At 35.6% G+C, this 21016-nt stretch overlaps 2 protein-coding genes across 3 annotated transcripts; one reads left to right on the forward strand and one right to left on the reverse strand.

The window, feature by feature from the left end:
• Window positions 1–93: 93 nt before the first annotated feature.
• LOC138134410 (zinc finger C4H2 domain-containing protein) lies at window positions 94–1601 on the reverse strand. Of its 2 annotated transcripts, none has more exons than XM_069052666.1 (5): window positions 1369–1601; window positions 1141–1312; window positions 907–1085; window positions 615–851; window positions 94–520 (listed from the first exon to the last, which is right to left on the reverse strand). In XM_069052666.1, exons 1-5 carry the CDS (start codon window positions 1428–1430, stop codon window positions 388–390), a joined length of 783 nt encoding a protein of 260 aa, XP_068908767.1. In that variant the 5' UTR covers window positions 1431–1601; the 3' UTR covers window positions 94–387. The 2 variants fall into 2 exon arrangements, with proteins under 2 accessions (XP_068908767.1, XP_068908766.1); XM_069052665.1 differs by having other exon boundaries at window positions 597–851.
• A 153-nt stretch (window positions 1602–1754) lies between these two features.
• LOC138134411 (threonine-rich protein-like) lies at window positions 1755–5736 on the forward strand. The gene is made up of 3 exons (XM_069052667.1): window positions 1755–1966; window positions 2018–2176; window positions 4742–5736. Exons 1-3 carry the CDS (start codon window positions 1906–1908, stop codon window positions 5092–5094), a joined length of 573 nt encoding a protein of 190 aa, XP_068908768.1. The 5' UTR covers window positions 1755–1905; the 3' UTR covers window positions 5095–5736.
• Window positions 5737–21016: the final 15280 nt, after the last annotated feature.

The following is a 21016-nucleotide window of genomic DNA, read 5'->3' on the forward strand; positions in this document are numbered from 1 at the left end:
ACAACTGCTCTTATCAGTACTTACCACATTTCCAGATTTTTTATTTTATTAGCACATGTTTTGTGTTATGTATTTCGGTAAATAAAGAAGAGATTCTTAACTAAAAAGTTTCATTTATTAATAAATTGTTACCAAATATTAGTGAAGTTTTTTGTTTTTACACTTATACCACACAACAAACATGGGCGCGCAGTATGCTGCGATTACTTTTATTTAAAATTAACGCTAAATACTGAATTATAAAAAAATATTAAAAAGTAGTTACAATGTTAATTCTATTGTTATTTTTAAAAATATTTTTCTAACATACACTCAACTAACGCTCAGCTATCCCTAACCACTAGGTGACAATACAATGAAAAAAAAAATGTCAGCATTGGAAACATCTCAATGGTCTTTCTTTTTCGGCTTTTTTGGATTCCTAGACCTAGACTTTGCCTTACATAACGGACAAATTGGTGCGTTTCTGTGAATTTGTTGATGGCAACTCAAACACGATTTCATAGGCGGCGGCTGTTGCCTGCAATTAAAAAAATGCAACAGTTGATGATTTTACTGTAAATATTGATGAAAGCCTAGTAGAGAATTTATAGCACCTCAGATTAATGTCGGACCTGAATGTAGGAGTGGGTCCTGTGTGTGGTGAAGGTGCTAAGCTTCCAGGGCGCCCAGGTTCTGGTTTGCTAGTCACCAGTCTTAGAGGATTTGGGGGTGGCAAAAATGTTGGTGGTAGAGGTGGAGCTAGTGAGCTTGTTGAGCTTTCATTTGGCGCTATTGGTCTAGTCCACTCACTTGATTTGTTGTAGCTTTGTGACTGTGACTTGTTTGAATTATACAACTGAGAAAATCTCCTGAGAATAAAATTTACATACTTAACCATTAAAACAATGAAGATGAAAATTATACTCTGGTGTAATAGCAGATCCTTCTTCCTCATGAAGTTCTGGAAGGCGGTCAAGACCTAAACAATCTCTTCTTAATCTGTCTATTTCATTCTTGAGAGGCACATACTCCTCATGTAAGCGAACTGCATAATTCAATGACCGTGTTCTGCTCTCATCTGACTGTTTAATCACTCCCTCCATCTAAAATTAATCAGCATTTTTTGCAACCCAAATTACTACTTCAAGATAAACTGACAGCATTGATGTCTGCATGGATTTGTCTCAATTCCTCTACATGTGACATTTTTTCCTGCAAAAGCAGCTCCATTTCTTGTTTATACTCAGAAAGACATTTTTCTTCCTGATCTTGTGACTCTATTTCGAGCACTAAGCGATTTTTTATTTTTTCCAATTGAATTGTTTTAGCTCTGCAATTATTGATTTTTTTTCTTTTAGTAAACACTTTTTACATGGTAAAACATACCGAATTTCCTTGACTGCTTCCAATTTGGCATAAACCGATCTTTCGTCGGTTGCGGAAGTCATCGTAAAAGTAAAATTGAATTATCTCACTCGTCTACTTTTTACTTTTCTAAATATTACCGCAACCCCTCACGGAAGCCATTTGACTGACGACAGGAGGCGATCATTTAATTTAATAAATTTAAACAAAACATGCTTTAAGAATTTACTACCAATGATTGCAAAATCTATAATTTCAATTAGTCATTTCGTAATTTTCGTTTAAAATTTACACGTAGCGCAGTAAACAGGCGGCATTAAAGTTAAAATATTCCATTATAGGGATTTTATTTTTGAACCATGTCAACGAGAGCTGTCCTGCTGATAGGACCAGGACCCGAACTGACGTAAATGAAATTGTTCAGGTTCTCAAGTCGTCTGTGTTTTGTGCAGTAATTGTGGTTTCTCCAGGCAGCAAATTGTTATAAAATTATTTTAAAACAATTCTAACATTGGTTTATAGTTTGTTGCTTGTAGTAGACATTTCTAAATTCACACAATGAAGAACGAATTGATTACATTGTTTATGATAATAAGCGTATGTCATGGGCAAACGCAAGGTAATTTTAATAGCTTTTACTTCTTTTTTGTTCTATTTCACAAATTTGCAGGAACGACCGTAAATACGCCTGCTGTAACTGAGGTTAAGGGCAGTATTATAGTCAACAATCAAACAGATAACATTCCTTCGCCTACAAATATACCCCCAAGTCATTCATCCACACCAGCGCCCCTACCCCCAAACAGTACAACTACCGCAGCTCCTACAAGTAAGTATAATAATATGATTGAGTAATACTGTATGTCACAGAAGTTAATTAAGGTCTTTTTGTGATTTTTAATTAAAATATAATTTGTTAGGAGAGTTAATAGTCACAGTCTAGATTTATAAACCAATCTCTTTAAAGTATGAAGGGCTTTCTCTAGAAATTCCATTCAAGGTCAAATGTTTTTTATTTATTTATGCAGTGCTGTGTATGTTCTTGTTGTATCACTTGTTTATATAATGATATTTTTAATTGTCATTCTAAATAATAGAACTAGATTCTAAATAAACTTCAAGACCTTGAAGATATTAATAACGCAGTAACATAATAAGCTACAGTAGGATGTGTTTATCTTTTATATTGGTTGGGTTGATAAGGTGAAACAGTGACCCCAGACTTGGAAACAAATTCATGTTGTGTTACACTACATTAGTTTGTGATTTAATAGCAGGAAAAAAGTAACTCAGTCTGACCTTTGATTACAAGATTAAATACTGCAGACAGTTATTTCTTAAAAACAGTTAATCAATTCCAGCTGCTTGTTTTTTTGCACTAAATAACAAAACATACCATTTTTCTTATGACATTATCTGAAATCAATTTTTGTACTTTTTTTTTGAACATTGTGTTACAATCTAACACTCAATTTGTCAGGATTCAAAAACAAAACTCAGACCTCTTAATAATTTACTATATTAAGGACTCTTGCAAATCAGTACAAGTTACCAGATCTTAGGTCAAAACAAGAGTGTCTAAAAACTAACTAAAATCGCATTTATACATCCCCTTTCTTACATCTGGCATCCATCTCATCACCTCACTCACCCAACGCCCACACCAAATACACAAACCACATGCACCTGCAAAAGACCACAACGGTCATATCAGTCCTAGCAAATTTACACAATAACCATAAAACATGTCAACTATTTCTAACACACATGGGAAACGCAGAGGGCTGTCTTAGATCTGTCAGCAAGTGTGACTAATGGACATTTGCCCTCGTTTCGCATAAATGAAAACTACCACGGTCCTAACAAAACAAAAAAAAAGGAACTTATGTCTAATTAATCCATTTTTCAACATCTGTAACAATTGAGTATTTATATTTCACATGGAATTATCAAGATATTTAATTCAGTAACTTTTCTGATCGTTTCAAATTTACAAATTAATAATTATTGGTGAAAGGCATGTGAGGAGCACACTTTTTGAGATCGATTTTTTTCTCAGAACTTCCTAGCATGGACTGCTTAAGCCTGCTTTAAGCAAAAGCTTACATTTCATTGCGAAATTAAATACAAAACCTACAGGTTCAAACAAAATTGAATACCTATCTCTAACATTATTGTTTTATGTAGATATTCAACCAAAACAGAATAAGTTTGGAAAGTTTTAAATAGCAATTAATATATTTTTAATGTAAACTTAATGAGTTATTTTGGTATTTTGTGACAACATTTTCATCAGCTTTTACTACATTTTACGCCTCTGATCCAAAAATTAACCAACCACTTAACAGAAGTATCTCAATATATAAATCTGTAAATAAATTTGCAATCAGATTTAGTTATAATAAAAGTATAGAGCGAGTGAGTCAGAAACACTATTCTCAAACTGACCACACTAATTGCGTTGTGTGGAGACTGGTTTGTCATTAATGTATTGTTATTTTCGACTGTAATCAGAAAATAGCTTTTTATGTATATTTTTTTCTACTTTGCGTTCGTACTGATGCTATTACGATACCGTTTTGCGTATCGTAATAGGAAAAAGGCGTCATACAATAATAATACTAAAAACAGTGAAATTTAATTTTTTAATGTTGACGGATACTGTGGTGTCGCGGCAGACCGCAGACGTGACCTTGGGTGGAATCTTTCAACTTTAACGGTTTTAAATTTTAAATTATTTTTTTTTCATTGAAAAAGTGGCAAAGTAGAAAAAATACTGTATGACATCTCGTTTATAAGGCATTTTATCGCACTTACTCCTTTAGGGCACTCCTCGCTACGTTCGTCGTACTCCAAACCCGTGCGTGCGATAAAATGCTTCTTATAAGACTCGTATCATAATATACTATTTTTACCTGGGAAAAAAAATCGAGTGTAATTCGACGAAATAATTTTGATGACTCATTAAAATAGTGTAATAAACAGTAGTGTTAGGACAAAATAGTACCGGACAGTCGACCAGTACAACTTTGCGTAATCCCTCGCTCGCACATAAACACGATTCAGCTGGTTCGCCTGTTAATCGTCTTTCTATGTGAGCGGGGTATTACGCAAAGTTGTGCTGGTCGACTTGTCCAGGACTATTCTGTCTTAAGACTGGTAATAAACGACTGTGTTAAATACTCAAGTTTTATTTTTTAAAATATACAAATGTATAATATACATAGTTTTCACATGGAAATATAATAAAATTTGTTTCTGGAAGTTTTATTTTTAGTTTTCAAAAGTAGTACGCCCTCGTACCACAAATAAATGTTAACAGTTAAATTGTAAAGTTATAGATCAGCGAAAAATCAACGTACAATACAATAACAATATGCACTTATAATTTCAGCTACAAAGCCAACGACATCTGCAACTACGACTACTGAAAAACCAACAACAGCAACAACAACAACAACAACAGTTAAACCACCAACAACAACTACCACAAAAACGACAACAACAAAAGCAACTCAACCAACCACAACTCCAAAGACCACTCCAGAACCAACAGCGACAACGACAAAAGAGACTCCAACGAAGTCACCAGTCACAACAGCAGCACCCACCCCCGCCAACAACCGAAAATTTGACGGTCCAAGTTTTGTTGGCGGAATCGTCCTGGCTTCGGGATTGATGGCCATCGGTTTTGTCGCTTTTAAATTTTACAAAGCACGCACCGAACTTAATTATCACACTCTGTAAAGAGACGTTACCATTTGCAGATTCTCGAGATAGTTGTTTTGAAAAATATCAAAAAACCATTTTATTTCATGTGATAAAGTCAAATTTGGTAAAAAATGTGTACTCCTCTCGTAGATTCTTTATTTAAGATAGATTTCGTTTGGCATATTAGTACATATTTTTTAGACATTGATTACCAAAAGTGAACGGTTTGACGTGGTCGAATATTTCATTATTTTGTGTTAGTTTCGTTAATTAATGTTACTGTTTTCGTGGAACCACAAATTGTAATAGTGCAACTCAGATTTTAATTCTGTCCGATAAAAGTGCTCTTAATAGAGTAGTTTTGAAATTACTCAATTGAATTTATGAGGGTGCGCTAGTCGTAAGGTCTAGGTATATATGTACATTTCAAGATATTATATTTTGTCGCAATTGTTGGGGGCGCCGCCGTGATATTATTTAAGTGAAAGTGATATTTTTGCGAAGGCTGCGCCCCAGTAGATCATTATAAATTGTCTGTGTAATAGATAGAATAGTTTTTGAATCTCATCCACGGCGTTTTGTTTTGGTGCACACGTATTTGAATACCAACGTTTCTCCATGTTTGTATATTACCAATTGATTGTCAAGCTTTTTTGAAATAAAGTTTGTTTACTTAAATCGACATTTTTATCTGGGAAATCTATAAACCCGTGACGCGTCTTCAACCCTTAATGGAAAAAGTGCCCCCGAGTATCGATGTACTTATCTCAAATCATTAGCCGAAGCGAGGATGTACTAGACTAAGATCAGTTTAGCGATCGGGGGGAGCCATGATTGATTACAACTCGAGTGTAGTTTTTCTCGGCGTTGACTGACAGCGCGGTTTGTTGGACAGCTTTTTCAGGAAAAAGCTTCGGAATTTTTCGGCTCTCGAGGGCAAATTGGTAAATTTATCAATAATTTTTTCCCCATTTCCGTCGTACGGGGGAACAGACGAAACCGAAAACAATTCGGGACGAACAAAGGTGTATTTGATGTTCTGACGGAAACGGTCGTCTCCAAGAAGGAAATCCGCCAAAGTCGACTTTCCGCATGATAAAACGCGATGGGGTTGTGTTCTCATTTTTGCCGACTTCTCTCTCCCTCCGGTTTTTCCGCCTTTAATAAGACAAAAATACGGTGTGTCTCTTTGGTTAATTAAAGAGGAACGTCACTTTTCTAACGTCTAATTATCAGATGGAGATGTAAAGTTTAATTAACTTTTGGCCGCCTTCGGACGAGATATATTATAAGTTTGCGAAGGTACAATAATTCCATTTAGTTTTCTCATAAATTCTCCGCGAAGGGAGGGACGTTATGACGACTTTTTCGGCCACTCTGACACGTAGCTTTAATTGAATATGTCAATGCAGATGGAAATATTACGTTTCCTATTTCATTTTTTCACAAAATAACTTCGCTCATCCGCACCGCGATTTATGGAAGGAAAATACACCGGATCCAACACTTGCCACCGCAAATAATTAATTATCGCTTTAACTCGAGAAAATACCATGAAACCATTTTTTCGGCCTCCGTCAAGAAAATACTGATTTTCCATTCGTCTAAAATTAAATCGGCATGAAAGGGGCATTTCCCTGCCTTGACCATAGATGCCTTGACAACAAATCGAAACAGGAATCTTTAATGAAGGATTTTAGGTTGGCACTAAATGTCAATGTCATCGTGGAATTTTTGTACAATTTTTTAAGTGTGAAATATTGATGTTGGGCAAATTTGTACCCTTTATCGCAAGCTGTGCATTGTGTATAGCAATAGAGGCCGACGGGGTTATCAAGCGACAGGTTAGGATTAGGAATAACAGAGAGGACGACGACGGTTTGGAATATTTGAGGAATTGATTGACTTTTGTGGTGTCAGTCGCTTCTTGGATTGGATCCTTTATGTTGTCAATGGAAGAAAAATAAATGCCTTATCCGGTAGGTTATATAACAAAAATTATTTTTTAAGACTGCCCAAATGAACACGTAGGTAAACGTCATTCAATATTCGTACAATGGCCGGCTATAAAAACTAGCCATCACTTTTCTGTCACATAAAAATCCAAGGCCCGGTTGTATAAAGCGATGTCAAGTCGTTAAAGTTAACATAATGTCAAGCGATCCGATTGGAGGTTATTTAACATTTTATTTGAATCAGCCAATCAAATGGGCGGATTTCCGACTTGACGCGTTGTTAGCTGACACGATGTTAACTAAGCTTTATACAACCGGGCCCAAATGTGTAATTACTTAATGCTTTAATGACACTGACATTTAAATGGTGGCTAACTTTTTTGCCGGCCACCGTACGCTGTCAGTTTTCAGGTATTCGGCCTGATTACATCACTCGGCTAACGCTTCGTGCCTCAAACTTCGGCTTCATACCTGAAAAGTGATCTGACAGCGCTACTCATTTGAAAATAACTAATATTTTGCTTCGCCTCTGCCCCACAAACCGTGCTTGCACTTGCAAAATGGCATTTTCTATTGTTCGAGTAGTTAACTAATACGAATTAGAACAGCTTTGTACGAGTTAATGTGTAGTTTTGCTTTTATTTCGACGGTCTCTTCTCGAATTGAAGTGGTCGATTATCGTGGAGTTGTTGAACCGGAGCATTTGGAATTGGCGATTGTGTTGGTACTTTGTACATCTGCCGAAATCATCTTCGTATGATAACTGTCCGTTCACGACTGGTTTAGCATGCCAATTTGTAAAATGGCGCATCAAACATCTCATTCGTATAATCGAGGAATTTGGGTGGTAACAAAGAAGTCGACGAGGAGAGAAAGAGAACGACCTCGTAAGCAGATAAAGTCCGACATCATGAAGCGAAAATTGCGTAATTTACGAAAACGTATAATGACTTTCGCAGCATGAGGTCGTTAATCAAACTAGACTGGTTAAAGGACAAAAGTTGCTGCTTCTATCGGAGCTTTTTGGATTACCGCGGCCTAAATAACTAAAACGGATAACGAGAAGAGATAATTTCCAAGTATCTGGGTGGATGGGCGCGTAAACTTCTGCAGCCACTCAAAGATTTATATCTTGCACAAGTTTTGACAGAAAATTAATCATTATCATTATAAGTACCTCGGATACGTGTCTACTTTTACACTTCACTTGCAGTCAAGCCGTATTAACGGCCGTCGAAGAAAATAAAACGCGAGACGGCATCCAGTTATTTATCAAATTTATAAACGCCGCAACGACACAACTTTACAACTACCTTCTTGATGACGAAAGTTATATTGGACGTTTTGCAACCGCAGCCGAAAAGGCCGTTACGTCCGTAAATAACATATCGACGAAGTTAACTCGATCTAGATGGTATTATTTGAGTGGCATGTGGTACAGGTCTGCGCGATCACTCCGCCTAAGACATTGTATTATTAAACAGTTTCATTTTGCCGGTTTGGTGAGGCATGTTGTCATGGAAATGAACGTTTTCTTGTTTACCCCAAGTCGGTATTCTGCTACACCATCCAAGCACGAAACACTTACCCCACCGTTTTGTTTTCTTTGGCTCGCCTTCGAAATCTGTCGAGATTTAATTGCATTAATGTATGCAAATGATTTTCATGGCAAGATAGATGTAAACAGCGGCGTTAGTGAGCCACGAAATGAGACAAGACATCGAAGCAGTTACTGGTGGTGCTCCGGGCTTGCTTTTATTGCCGTCACTAGGAAGCTCAGACGGAATTACCCACCCAAGATAGGCCATCATTAACGGCCGACGAATCAAAATCGTTCCATCAAGAACCTCCACGCTCGTACGACAACAACAAAACTACTACATTATCGCCAAACCGGCTCACTCATACAACTTTTACAGGAAAAAGAAGACCGATTAAAATAATTTTCGTGTCATTTCCTGCAGTTCTGAAATTATAAAATCGAAAACTTTGTCTGGCTCTTCACAAAATCAACAATTTCAAAAGCTCAGCTGAAGAGAATATGTATTAACTGCAGGAGAAAACGTTAGTTTCTTGCTTGTTTGATTTTTTTTTGCAAAATTTGCTTTTTAGTGCGAGTTCTTTGACAGTTGATTTCGAGGTGAGTTGTCTGGGTGAACTCCGTCGTTGGTGCTTCTTATAATCACGAGCCAGTTCAGTCGTGAAAACCCGTGAGCTTCCAGGGGGTAACAGTTGTTAAGACTACCCCTTTTAATTATGGTTGGCAAGGGCAGATGGCGCCACTGGCTTGCGGATTTGGAATGCGAAACGGGGTGCAGGGAAGCTCTGCGGGTGACAGTTCTGGGAAAGTTTCACGACGGAAACGGAAGAAGTTGGGGTTGGTGGAATTCTGGAGAACAGTCGAAACGGAAGCTATGGATTCTTTCGTTTTAACATTAAGAGCTGAAGGGTCGGGGGTGTCCTGGATCTGTCAAGTCGTCCTGCGATTGTTCAACCATCAATTTTTGTCTCTTCAATTAGGAAAGTTAAACAAAGGTCGCCGTGGTCGAGCAATTGACGCCATTTCGACCATAAAAAGTGCTTTAACTTTGGCCCAAGTGTCATTAAGTCGACTGCGGGGAGGATTTAAAATGATGCTTGTGTAACGTTAGGAAGAATTATTGCTCTCTAAGACACACATTCAGGTTAATTTGGGCGAATTTGCTGGGCGTTATTGGATTAAGCACGGTTGACAGGCGTCTCGGAGTCTGAATTTTATAAAAACAAATTAGGTAGTTGGGTGGAGCTCAAGATTGGTGCAAATATTCCGGTAAATATTTATCTTTAATGGTCCAAACTTTAAGGCAACCTTTGAGGAGTAGACGCTAGTACATTAAAGCGAATTCGCTTGCTTCGGCATCCCAGCAGCCTCAGCATCCTGCCATTCACACTAACACCTTAAAAATTAGTGGAACTGTGAGCTTCTCTTAAATTGGCCTCATTAGGTGTCTTCATGCAGCCAATTAAAAATTACGACGGATATTTGGCTCCATAACACAAACTAATTCCTAATATCATAAACGTAATGGACTATGAGAATATTAACGGCACTTTCCTTAACTTTTCCGTAGTCACTGGGGAACTTTCAACGTTCTATTGATTACACCATCTGTTCCGACCGGCTGAAATACTGAAAACATAAACTCGTTCTGTTGCAAAAAGTGCATCGCTGAAAAACTTGTTGCAACACACACCTACTCTCGCACTTAATTCTCCGGAAGACCATAAAATCGCGAACGCAAATGGAGACAATAGAGGCGAATCTTCGATGCATTCATCATTTTCAGACTTTGCCGGCCGTCCAAAGTGTACGTCGGTGTAAAATTGTTCACATCTTGAATGCATAATTCAGGAGGGGCTTCGACAGTGGCTTTGGCGTCGCGACGACGCGTGACCAACCTGACGATTAGTTGTTAAACATGGCCCTCCGATAGCCCTAACGCCTGTTCTTACCTTTATTTACTGTGAATCCGATAGTGGAATTTTTAGTTGGAACCATTCTCGCATTTCTCAAGTTCCTGCCAATTTCTATTATTCTATCAGTAAATATGCGTCTTTCAATTTAAGTATAACGAAATTATTAGCAAACCAACTGCACTAATTCTACTGTTAAGTTTAAGTATAAAATAATTGTTATTTATGCAGCAAGTGGAATACAGACATTATCTCGCACCCGTGTGAAGTATGCACAACGAGGCTATCGCTGAGTTTGTATAATCGCATAAATGTCATAGTAACGTAGTATATCATGTGTTGTGTGCAAAGTTTGATGTACGAGCTCTCAGAATGTTAAAATTTAACTCAAAGTCACAGTAGAAATAAGCACTGATGTTTTTTAAACCATCACAGCTTGCGTTAAAGCAAGTCATTACCTGTGTGAAATGAGTTGTATAAATAGGATATATCGCACGGTCGTAGATAAAAAGATGTAAATTGTACATCAAATATACAACGTGTCTCAGAAATAAGTACATTAATTTTAACTGATAATACAGGGTTATTCTAAATGATTGTAGTCGACGTAGGCGTGAAAACTGAATGTAAAATTTATGGTTGCCGCTCCACATAAAAAAAATCAAAATGATGTGAATAAGTGAGTACACACGGGAGTTAAATTGGGTGCAAAACAACTCAATATTTTTAAAATTGATTGCAAAACAACTCAATATTTCTGGATTCAATCGTTAATTTAACAAAAATAAATAAAAATCTCATCACCGCAATTTTCACCTAAAAAAATGACAGTGACAGCGACAAAACTGACAGTTCACATGAAAGCGGCAAAAATGTAATAACATGGGCATGGCCTACTTCGACTACAATCATTTAGAATAACCCTGTAGAACTCGTTAATAGAAATAATATTATGTATTTAAATATATTTTTTTCCTAAACCTTGAAGTTATCCAATTAAAATTATTTAAAATTATTGAAAGATTTGCAAATTTCGTTACCCGCCAATTGGGATTATTTGCTTCGCCGATGCTGATAAGCGAAGAAGAAAAAACAAATGCAAGAAAACTTTGACTTGTTTTTTGCTAACTTATGCACAGCGGCTAACTGCTGCGCTCGTTACTGTGACCTAAGAGTGGAAGAGAAAAAAGAAAATCATATGGTAGATATTAAAATGAAAACAATTTTAATATGTAATAAATATTTTAAACTGACCCTAATGAATCACCCATACCTAAGATAATGAAAAAATGTCGCCTAAAATTAGAGTAATCCGTAAAAATTCTCATGAAGTAATCAGAGTAATCAATAAACATTACACGAAGTGTTCAAAGTGACCGCCGTTATTGTCAATACAATACTGAAGGCGCCGACAAAATGATTCTTCCACTCTTTCCAGCATACCTACCTTTGTTATTGCGAGTTGTTGTGGCAGCATTTTCCAGCAGCACAAGAAGAAGTAGCACGGAAATTCTCTGGGCTTGAGGAACACTGATGCACGCTTCACCATACGCCAACACAATGGCTGATATTAATAAAGAGGTAGCATTTGCTAGCAATTTTTCTATCTTTTGCTCGCATATGCTATGCTTTTGTTTATATGTGTAGTAGCAAAGGCTAGAAAAATTGCTAGCAAAATCAAATGCTACCTCTTTATTAATATGAGCCATTATCTATGTATTCACTATTCGAAAATACACGTACCATTTACACAAAATTTTAGCTTAAATCACAGAATCAATACGTAAACACCTGCCTTTTGCGGTCGGATAACACTAACTGAAAATGTAATCCTTTTGTCTCTACCTCGGCCGCGCAGCGAAAAAACTTTATTCTAAAACACATGTTATGCGCTGATTTTACAAAAACTATTATTTCATGGTCACTGCCATTGGGTCAAATAACTACACCTTTTTCAAGTGTAATTCAGAAACGGTAAGATATATTTCAGAAAACGTTAATTGTAATGCAGATTAGTAAATTGTATTTCAGAGAGCGTAAATTGTAATTCAGAATAGTTAATTGTATTTCAGAACGCGTTATACAGGTGTCCCCCAAAAAAAAGACGAGTCCATAGCTCCCTTATTTATCGGAGGATTTTAATTATCTATACACCAAATTAAATGGTTGTTAATAGGCTACAAAACGGCTTAATAAATTCACGTATAGCTCCAAGGGCTTCAAGACTAAACTGTCAAAATATGTTTTTCAAATGGAATTACATACTTTTTTTTAGTCATTGTGATAGAGATTTTAATTCTGAAAACAACAATGTAACACAACCATAACTTCACATAAAAAAAATAACACTAACTTTTGAAACACGACGAGCACCAAGCGAAAAGCTATCAAAATGCATTACGTTACAATGTAATAACCAAATTAAGGTAGCTGGAAAAACAAATGACAAATAATAACATGTGGGGTTGCGCAGATATGCCGCCAATTTTTAGCGCAAAATGGAACATAGATGACAGTAGGGTTTTTTTGCTTTTTTTTGTGAATTTTTGGTATTTAAGTGTATACTTGTGACACATTGTTGTTTTCATAACCATTTAATTTGGTGTACAGATAATTAAAATCTTCCGATAAATAACGGAGTTCTGGACTCGTCTTCTTTTTTGGGGACACCTGTATGTAATTCAGATTAATGAAATGAATTTCAGATAGCGTAAATTGTAATTCAGATTAGAAACTTGTATTTCAGAAAGCGTAAATTGTTATTCAGAGTCCGTCATTTGTAATTCAGAATTCGTTACTTTATTGATTTAAAATGATATAGGTAGGTACTTTTGACGACAGAGTTTGTTATCCTACTGGCAATGTATTAAATTAAAATAATATTCTGTTATTATTGTAAAGAATTTACTACAAAATATATTAAATAAAAATACAACCTTAGTTACCTAAGAGGTAGTTTGAGATAAGAATACAAGTAAGTTACTGATCTGAATTACAACTGAGACTTTCTGAATTACAATTAACGCTTTCTGAAATTGAATTTACTGTTCTGAATTACAAACAACGCTTTCTGAAATTGAATTTACTATTCTCAATTACAATTCATATTATCTGAAATCAAATTGACTAGTCTGAATTACAAGTGATGGTTTCTGAATTACACTTGAAAAAGGTGTAGAAAATAGACAGCTTGCTAATTTATGGGGGGTAAAATATTGAAATGAAAATTTTGTTGTTCTTGATGAGATCTGTCACTGGTTAAAAAGAATGTACTTATTTCTGAGACACGTTGTATAAATTAGGAACATGAAGAATAAGTCAAAGCAACAAGTATTTAAATTTACTTACCAACCAACATCATTATTGATCCTTGATATCTATTTATAATATGAGATCCCTTAATAGATAAAAAACTTGACACAAAGATATGATTCATAATCCAACGTATGAAACGCTTTAGAAAAGATAAAAAGAATAGATTCATCTGTGTCAAGAGTTGTTTAAAACAATAACAAAAGCGATAGAATACTGTAGTCTTTTAAATCCATAATGTTATCAGACATTGTACATTGTATAAGAAAGAAGAGGCAGAAGTGACATTTCTGCAAGCTGTATCTTATAAGAACTCTCATTAATAAACACATTTATCTGATAATGGCAAGACATTGATTATAATTGATTAGCTTATGCGACAAAAGATTACCACATCTAAGAATCGATTTCTGTTTATTCCGTTATAATCAGTTTTTAGTCTTATATAATTGTAGGTGTTGAGTCATTCTAAGCTTTTCAAATATTCTTCTGCAAGGCTCACCAACAAATTTTCAATAATCTTTACAACCATATGAAAAATAATTTAATTCCTTGTGAATGTGTTTTTTTTTTTGGAAATTAATATCCAAAAGAAACTATAAATGAAACCTTAATGGACCACTTGCTGTTCACTTTTTTCATTTCCTTACACTTTATTATTAAACTAAACCACGGTAGGTTTAGACAGCAATGCAGGATGACAGTTTTGCTGTCGAAACGCGCGTCAGCCTCAGTTTAATAAATAAAGTGTATTTGGTGTAAGGAATTTAAAAAAGTTATTATTTGGTCTATGGATCACAGAGATAAATTCAAGAATAGGAAAAATTCAACCAAGAAAACGGATGGAATTTTTTTCAAATTATTTGCAAATTGTCGTCATAACACTCATCACTGCATCAGAGTTTTGTCCTTACTTTTGTGTTAAAAACATTTGATACATTTCTTCTAGAGTAATAAATTGAAATTTGAAATAATGAAATCTTGCTCCCTTGTTTATTAATGAGTACTGTACCCTTGTTAGGACGAGCAAATTTTAATAACAGTTATTAAATTTTATTTGGATGGAACTTTGTTACATTCGAGTCAATTATTTACTACAATATTACTTAAATAAATATTTTCACGTTTGTCTCCTCATTTCTTTCTTCCACACCGTACCAAACCTTCCAAGTGTTTGTTAAATAATATTTGTTCGGAAAGAGTTTTAATCTTGCTGTACCCACAACCTGTCCGGAACTAATTCCAACCCATTCCCTCTTTAATCAAGCATGGTCCTGCGAAATACATAAACGTGGATGCACTTGAATCCCTTGCATCGTGCTAAATTTCCCGTTACGGCGTTACTGTTTACGTTTTGAACGAGTCGTTCCGCCACTTGGACAAAACGAACCTTGGTGAATCCTTTATCGATTCCCGTAGCTATAGGCACGTAAGTTTTTCTAGTTCCTTTCCTGGCAATTTGTGAGCTTGTTCTGCTGTGAAAACGGTTTAATAGAGTCGGTTATGGATCTGCAAGACAAGCAGGAACCGTCTGCCTTCACGTGCTTTGACCGCAAAGGTCCGTGCACGGCGTCGTTCCTGCTCCCTTGCTGCTACGAATCCAATTTGCGGCAAATCAAAAGCTGCCCGTCATTCACCACGCAAACCGACACCAACAACCTCAGATATTACAAAGTTTACTGCGCCCGCCAGGATGATAGAATTTTAATATTTGATTTGATAACGGAAAATTTGCTTTTAAATTCAGTAGACCATGAAAGATCCGAACAGACATTTTAGTTAAAGCGAAAGCACCGCCGAACCGGGTTAATCCGAATTACGGAAAAATTGGTGAATTATTTGTGGAACTCGCTTATTCCAGGTGCTTGCCCAGTGTAATCAGGTAAGTATGTGTGTGTGATTATTTTATGTTACCAGAGAGGCAGAGGCGTAATTTCAAACAGGGGGCCAGCAAAACTGTGTTTAAAAAAATGTGTGGGTAGTAAAAGTAACAAAATAAAACATGTTCTAAAAAACATAAAACAAATCTCAGCTGAAGTATAAATGAAAATGACTAAACGCGACAGATAAAAGGGATCACAAAGAATTTCAAAAACACGTCTACGCACTTTATAATTTGCGTATAGCTACGTTCATTTTCTTCGCTTCTGCAGTTTCAGTTGCCAAAAGGATTAATACGCAAAGTCGTACTGACATAATGGTACGCATCGCATTTTTTAATAGTTTTAGATTGAAAATGATCCCTGCTACAATTACTGGCAAGGTGAAGAAGAGAATTAGCAAACCCTTTGAGCTTACCTCCGAGTTTATTATTAATATTCATTCTGCTAATTATCGCAGTTCTTTCAATTAAAGTATCTCGAGTAGAAAAGTTTTCCTAAAAAAAAAAACTGGTTACAGAGTAAATCCGGCGCTATAGTAGTTTTTTGTTTTTAGCGATTTGACAGTCTTTCGCAAAAGTTGGTAATTCTAATGACAAGTCTATGTTTGAGAATACACATAGGCGTACGCGCTTAGAGGGAGACGTGAAAAACATTCATTAAAAATTCATTAAATTCATTCAATTCATTAAATTAATTGAAAAAGGACAAAACTATATAATTTAACACACACAAAAAAGTAAGTGATCAGAGAAAATATTCGAAACGATACCGACATTGCTTGAAACAACGTCTTCTATTTAAAATATTAAAAACAATTAATACACAGTAAATGTCAAAATGAATTTTGTGCACGCCAGTGTCTTAATTTAAACATCAGCTTTTCTGAAGCAATTTTTCAAAAGTACTACCAACCTATCAACAATTGTCACAACCTGTCAGTACTTGATACTTTTCGTAACCTCTGTATCTTCCACAGAGGTTCTGCAGGAACTTAGTCCAGCTTTTTATTTCCGCGTGGTGGGGCCTCAAAACTGCGCCCCCCTGGAGAGGTAGTTGTTCAGAGGGCGTGTCAAAACTAGACGTCGGATGAAATTTACGTTTTCACTGTTGGCACCGGCGACTGCAAGACTTGAACGATTGTTATTACAGTTGTATCGATTTTCCTTTTAATGTTAAATTTTCGCTTAAAGATTATACAGCGCCCGCTCCAAAGCTTCAGGTATTACACGCTTCACAACATTTCCATCAGAAATAGAGAGCTTTAGAGTATCACATTAATAAATTACCACCGTAATTACGGTATGTTCACAAACTAAACTATTAACGGGATATAGAGTGCACAAAGCAGATCTGAATCAATGAGATTGTAAATTAACAATTGACGAGTTTGCTTTTGTCAGTCACGCGACCGCAATTTACAAATCGTAAAGAATTGACAACCCCCATGGCAAAATTTACGTTTATCCCATTTCGGAACTACCCCCCAGCTTGTCCTGAAGTGATCGCAACTGGTTTCAGTTTGAGTGACGTGCAGTTCGCGTGATTTTAGATTTTTAGACGCTCGAGTGAATATCAGAAAATTTAACGTCAGAATGGTTATTTGCACATAGACTACCTATCAGACAAGCCGTCCGGCTATAGCTTCCTATTTCAGGAATTCAGCGGTTTGCAGAAGCTTCAACTTATTTCGTGCCGTAATGTGAGCAGCAGACAAATAAATGGACGGGGATTAATTATTTAAAAGGTCAGCGCTGCACGGTATAATTTATAAATCCCGATAATTTCAACGAACCTAAGTGAGGTCGTGGAGCAAAGAGTTTCCCAGTTTTCAGCGAGGGTTGCGAAAGAAAATTTGATTCAAATCAGATCACACCTGCCGAGAAAAATGGCGATAATGTGTATAAATTTAATTAAAAGCTGTACAAGCCTGCCGCCCCCGGGAATACTAATAATACATCTACCGGGTGAAAAAACTGAACTTTATGACTACGCATCTTTTATTTCCGCGGGATTATTTGCATAAAAGTTCAAACAAAGCACCTAAAAAAGAATATTCTGCAAATTACATGAAATTCAAATAATGCCGGCATAGCATCATTCCATAATTCCTTTCGGTGTCATATTCCAGCGCTTGAATCTCAAATATTTAGCTCGTTTTAATTTACTGTTTGAGTTTCTGTATTTTAAACAAACATAAAACCAGAATGTGGCCTTTGTAGCTCTAAGCTTTGACGCAACTCTTCGCATTGGATTTCAAATAAACGATGCATACCGTCGTCCAATTAACGCAAACGATTCTCGATTCTTGACAGTATCGCCGATTGATCGAAACACTCTCTTTGTGAATTTTTCAGCGACAAATTTTTCTGTTAGCGGAACGGTTTTTGAATGGTCGGAGGGAGCTTTGCAAGTGTCCCTGTTTACTTAGTTGATGAGCGTGGCACGGATTAAAACCGTGAATGCACCTTTTCAAATGCTGAAGAGCAAGTAATGACGGCCTCTCTCAAACAAACCCACCGTTGCAATGTAAAATAATTTCATCCTTTGTTGGTAAACGGAGCTCGTAGAAGGATTAAATCGTTCACGGTGTAATTCGCGTCGCATTTAACTAATTAATTCTTCCGTATTTCTCATTGTTTTAGTGATTTTACTCTCGTCTTTTCGTTCACTCTACAGGGGGACTTCTCAACGGCGTTTCTTTTAGGACAGCGTAATTATATTCATGCGTCATGGGAGTTCCGATAACAAACTTATTTTCTTGCACGCATTTCGAGACTCCAATTTTGTAGGAAATTACGTTCCTAATTTAAACAATCTTCCCATCATACACGCATACCCATCCGATCGATGTCACGATTAAATTGAAATAAACTGCAACAAATGTGGACAATATTCACGGCTTCGAAAACCAAAAATTAACTGAGGCTGGTTTCACCAAAGACAGTTATTTTACGACTGGATATGAAAGTCTGTAACTTCAAAATAACATCTTTGAGGATTAACGACACAAATCAAGTTAAAACTGCAATATCTGGATATATTTTTTATCCGGCTACCAAAGGAGAAGAGGTAATGTGTTTGAGTGCGAAGCACTTCTTGTTTGTTTGTTCGTACCCTTCTGTAGCCTTAAATAGTGAACCAATTTCGACAAAACTTTCAGTGGTGGACAATCTAGGAGTGACACAGGATATTAATATCCCCAGAGTTACAAATACACAATTTAAAAAATATATTTTTTCTTCAAACGTCCGTAAAATATGACATTGCACTGCTGCATTGATAATGCTAAAGTGTCACTTCATTGTCATGGCATCTAACGAGCTGACCAGCGTCCGTGAAGTTATTATCTCCGCTGAGGAGCGTCCGTGAAGTTATTATCTCCACTGAGGGCGTCCGTGAAGTTATTATCTCCGCTGATGAGCGGCTGTAAAGTAAACTAGCTAAATCATTTGAAATTCCTACCTGGCTTCTTAACATGTCTTAAATAATTTGTTATGAAGGTTTGAAGAATATATTTTCTATTTGAAAACATTGCATCAGTAGGTATTTTATAGTAGTTTATTTAACGAGTTCGTGTGTAATTTGGGCTTTTTTGGCATGAGTGGGCCAGTTTAAAACTCGAGTGAAACGCGAGTTTTAAAGGTCCACGTGTGCCAAAAAAGCCCAAATTACACAACGAGTTGAATACAACGTTTTTTTGTTCAGCGAGCCCCCCAAAGGCTCCAAATCGCTGAAAATTAACTTGACAAGTTGTCAAATTTATCAAAATTCGTTCACACAAATTCTCAAATTCTGACAGTGTCGAACAAAAAAAATTGTTCTTACATATATTTTGCGAAGATACAGTGTCATGATAAATATTTTCTCTTTGGAATTATTTCATTCCTGTTTCCGTTTTCAACCAAAACAATAAATTATTGCAAAATATACCTAACCACATATTATGTCAATTTTGACGTTTGCACGATTCTAACCTAATTTGAAAGTACTGAAGTGATAAAGTTTTATAGATTATTATGAAAAATGAGGAAAATAAGATATTTTATTCGTAGTTATTTGTTTTTAACCTTTTTTTAATATTCCTAGTTGTTTGAGTGTAATACGTAGTTATGTAAGAAAATTCAATTAAACGAAACAATTTCATGTTTAGAAGAAATTCTTGAGAGTTCAATTGAAAATAGTGAACGACTTAATGAGATATTAATCAAAATTATAGAACATTATAGAACATGAGAATTCGTACTAATGGGATAAATAATCGATGATGCGATTTTTTCAAATTTAATTGATTCTGTTCCTACCAGTTCCTACTATCTGAATTGGGCAATTTAGAATCAACAGTCTTAACTATATTTTTAAACAACAATCATTGATTAAATACAATTTGTATCTAATATTTTTCTAATTCTGCAGCATAACCTAAAATTTTAGAATTGTCTAATTTTTTTAATTTTTATTTTTAAAGACCCTTTAAAGATTGTGTACCGATTATTGCACAAATTGTCTTAAAAGACATGAATAATTTCTTTTTTGTGTTTTGTACGGTTTTTCTTATGTTAATTTAGCGCCAGTTCAGGTGCCTGTCATTGTTGTGGTCTATGGTTGTGGTCTTTCAGATAAGTTCACCTAAGTTTGTTTTTTTATTAATTTCACCTGAGTCAATATGAAAATCATTATAAATGAATTGTGTTTGTTTTGATGTTCTTTTCTGTGTTGAAATTTTCAATTCGAAGCTATTTTACAATTAACCATTTATTTAGTAGTTGTAACATCATTTATTAAAAAACTTGTCTCAACTTTCACTACTTTTGCATGTAGAAAGACAACTAGTTTGCTAAGTTAATACAACATTTTAATAATGCTTTCAAATTAATGGAAAGCATCCTCATTTGTAGAATATTTAATAAGACGACTGAGAATATAGCTCGTATCAGCTCTCATATTGACTAAACTTTGAGTTAATTCACAATACTTAGCAGTCTAGAGTCAGTAAGTTGCAGATTATTTAAAACGTGGAGAATGTGGGCGAAAAGCACTCTCCGTTTTGGATACATTTCAAATGGAGTTTCAAATAAATACATTACTCGTGAGAACTTTTGTTTTCAATATTTTGACCATCGTAAAAAGACTAACGAACAAAGATCGCTTTTGTGGCCCCAAATGATTGTGCGTCTGATATGTTGTCGAGTGTTTTTGATTAATAAAGCTATAGAAATTAAATTGTTTAATCAGATCTTCAAAGCATTCGTAAATGATGCTGAACACACGTTCGTGAGATTTCAAATTAATTTTTTTCAATTTCACGTTGTAACGACGCAATTCGGAGGAATCTGAAAACACGTTTTTTCAAATAAA

This window comes from Tenebrio molitor, chromosome 7 (genome assembly GCF_963966145.1).
Source record: "Tenebrio molitor chromosome 7, icTenMoli1.1, whole genome shotgun sequence".
Classification (NCBI taxonomy): domain Eukaryota; kingdom Metazoa; phylum Arthropoda; class Insecta; order Coleoptera; family Tenebrionidae; genus Tenebrio; species Tenebrio molitor.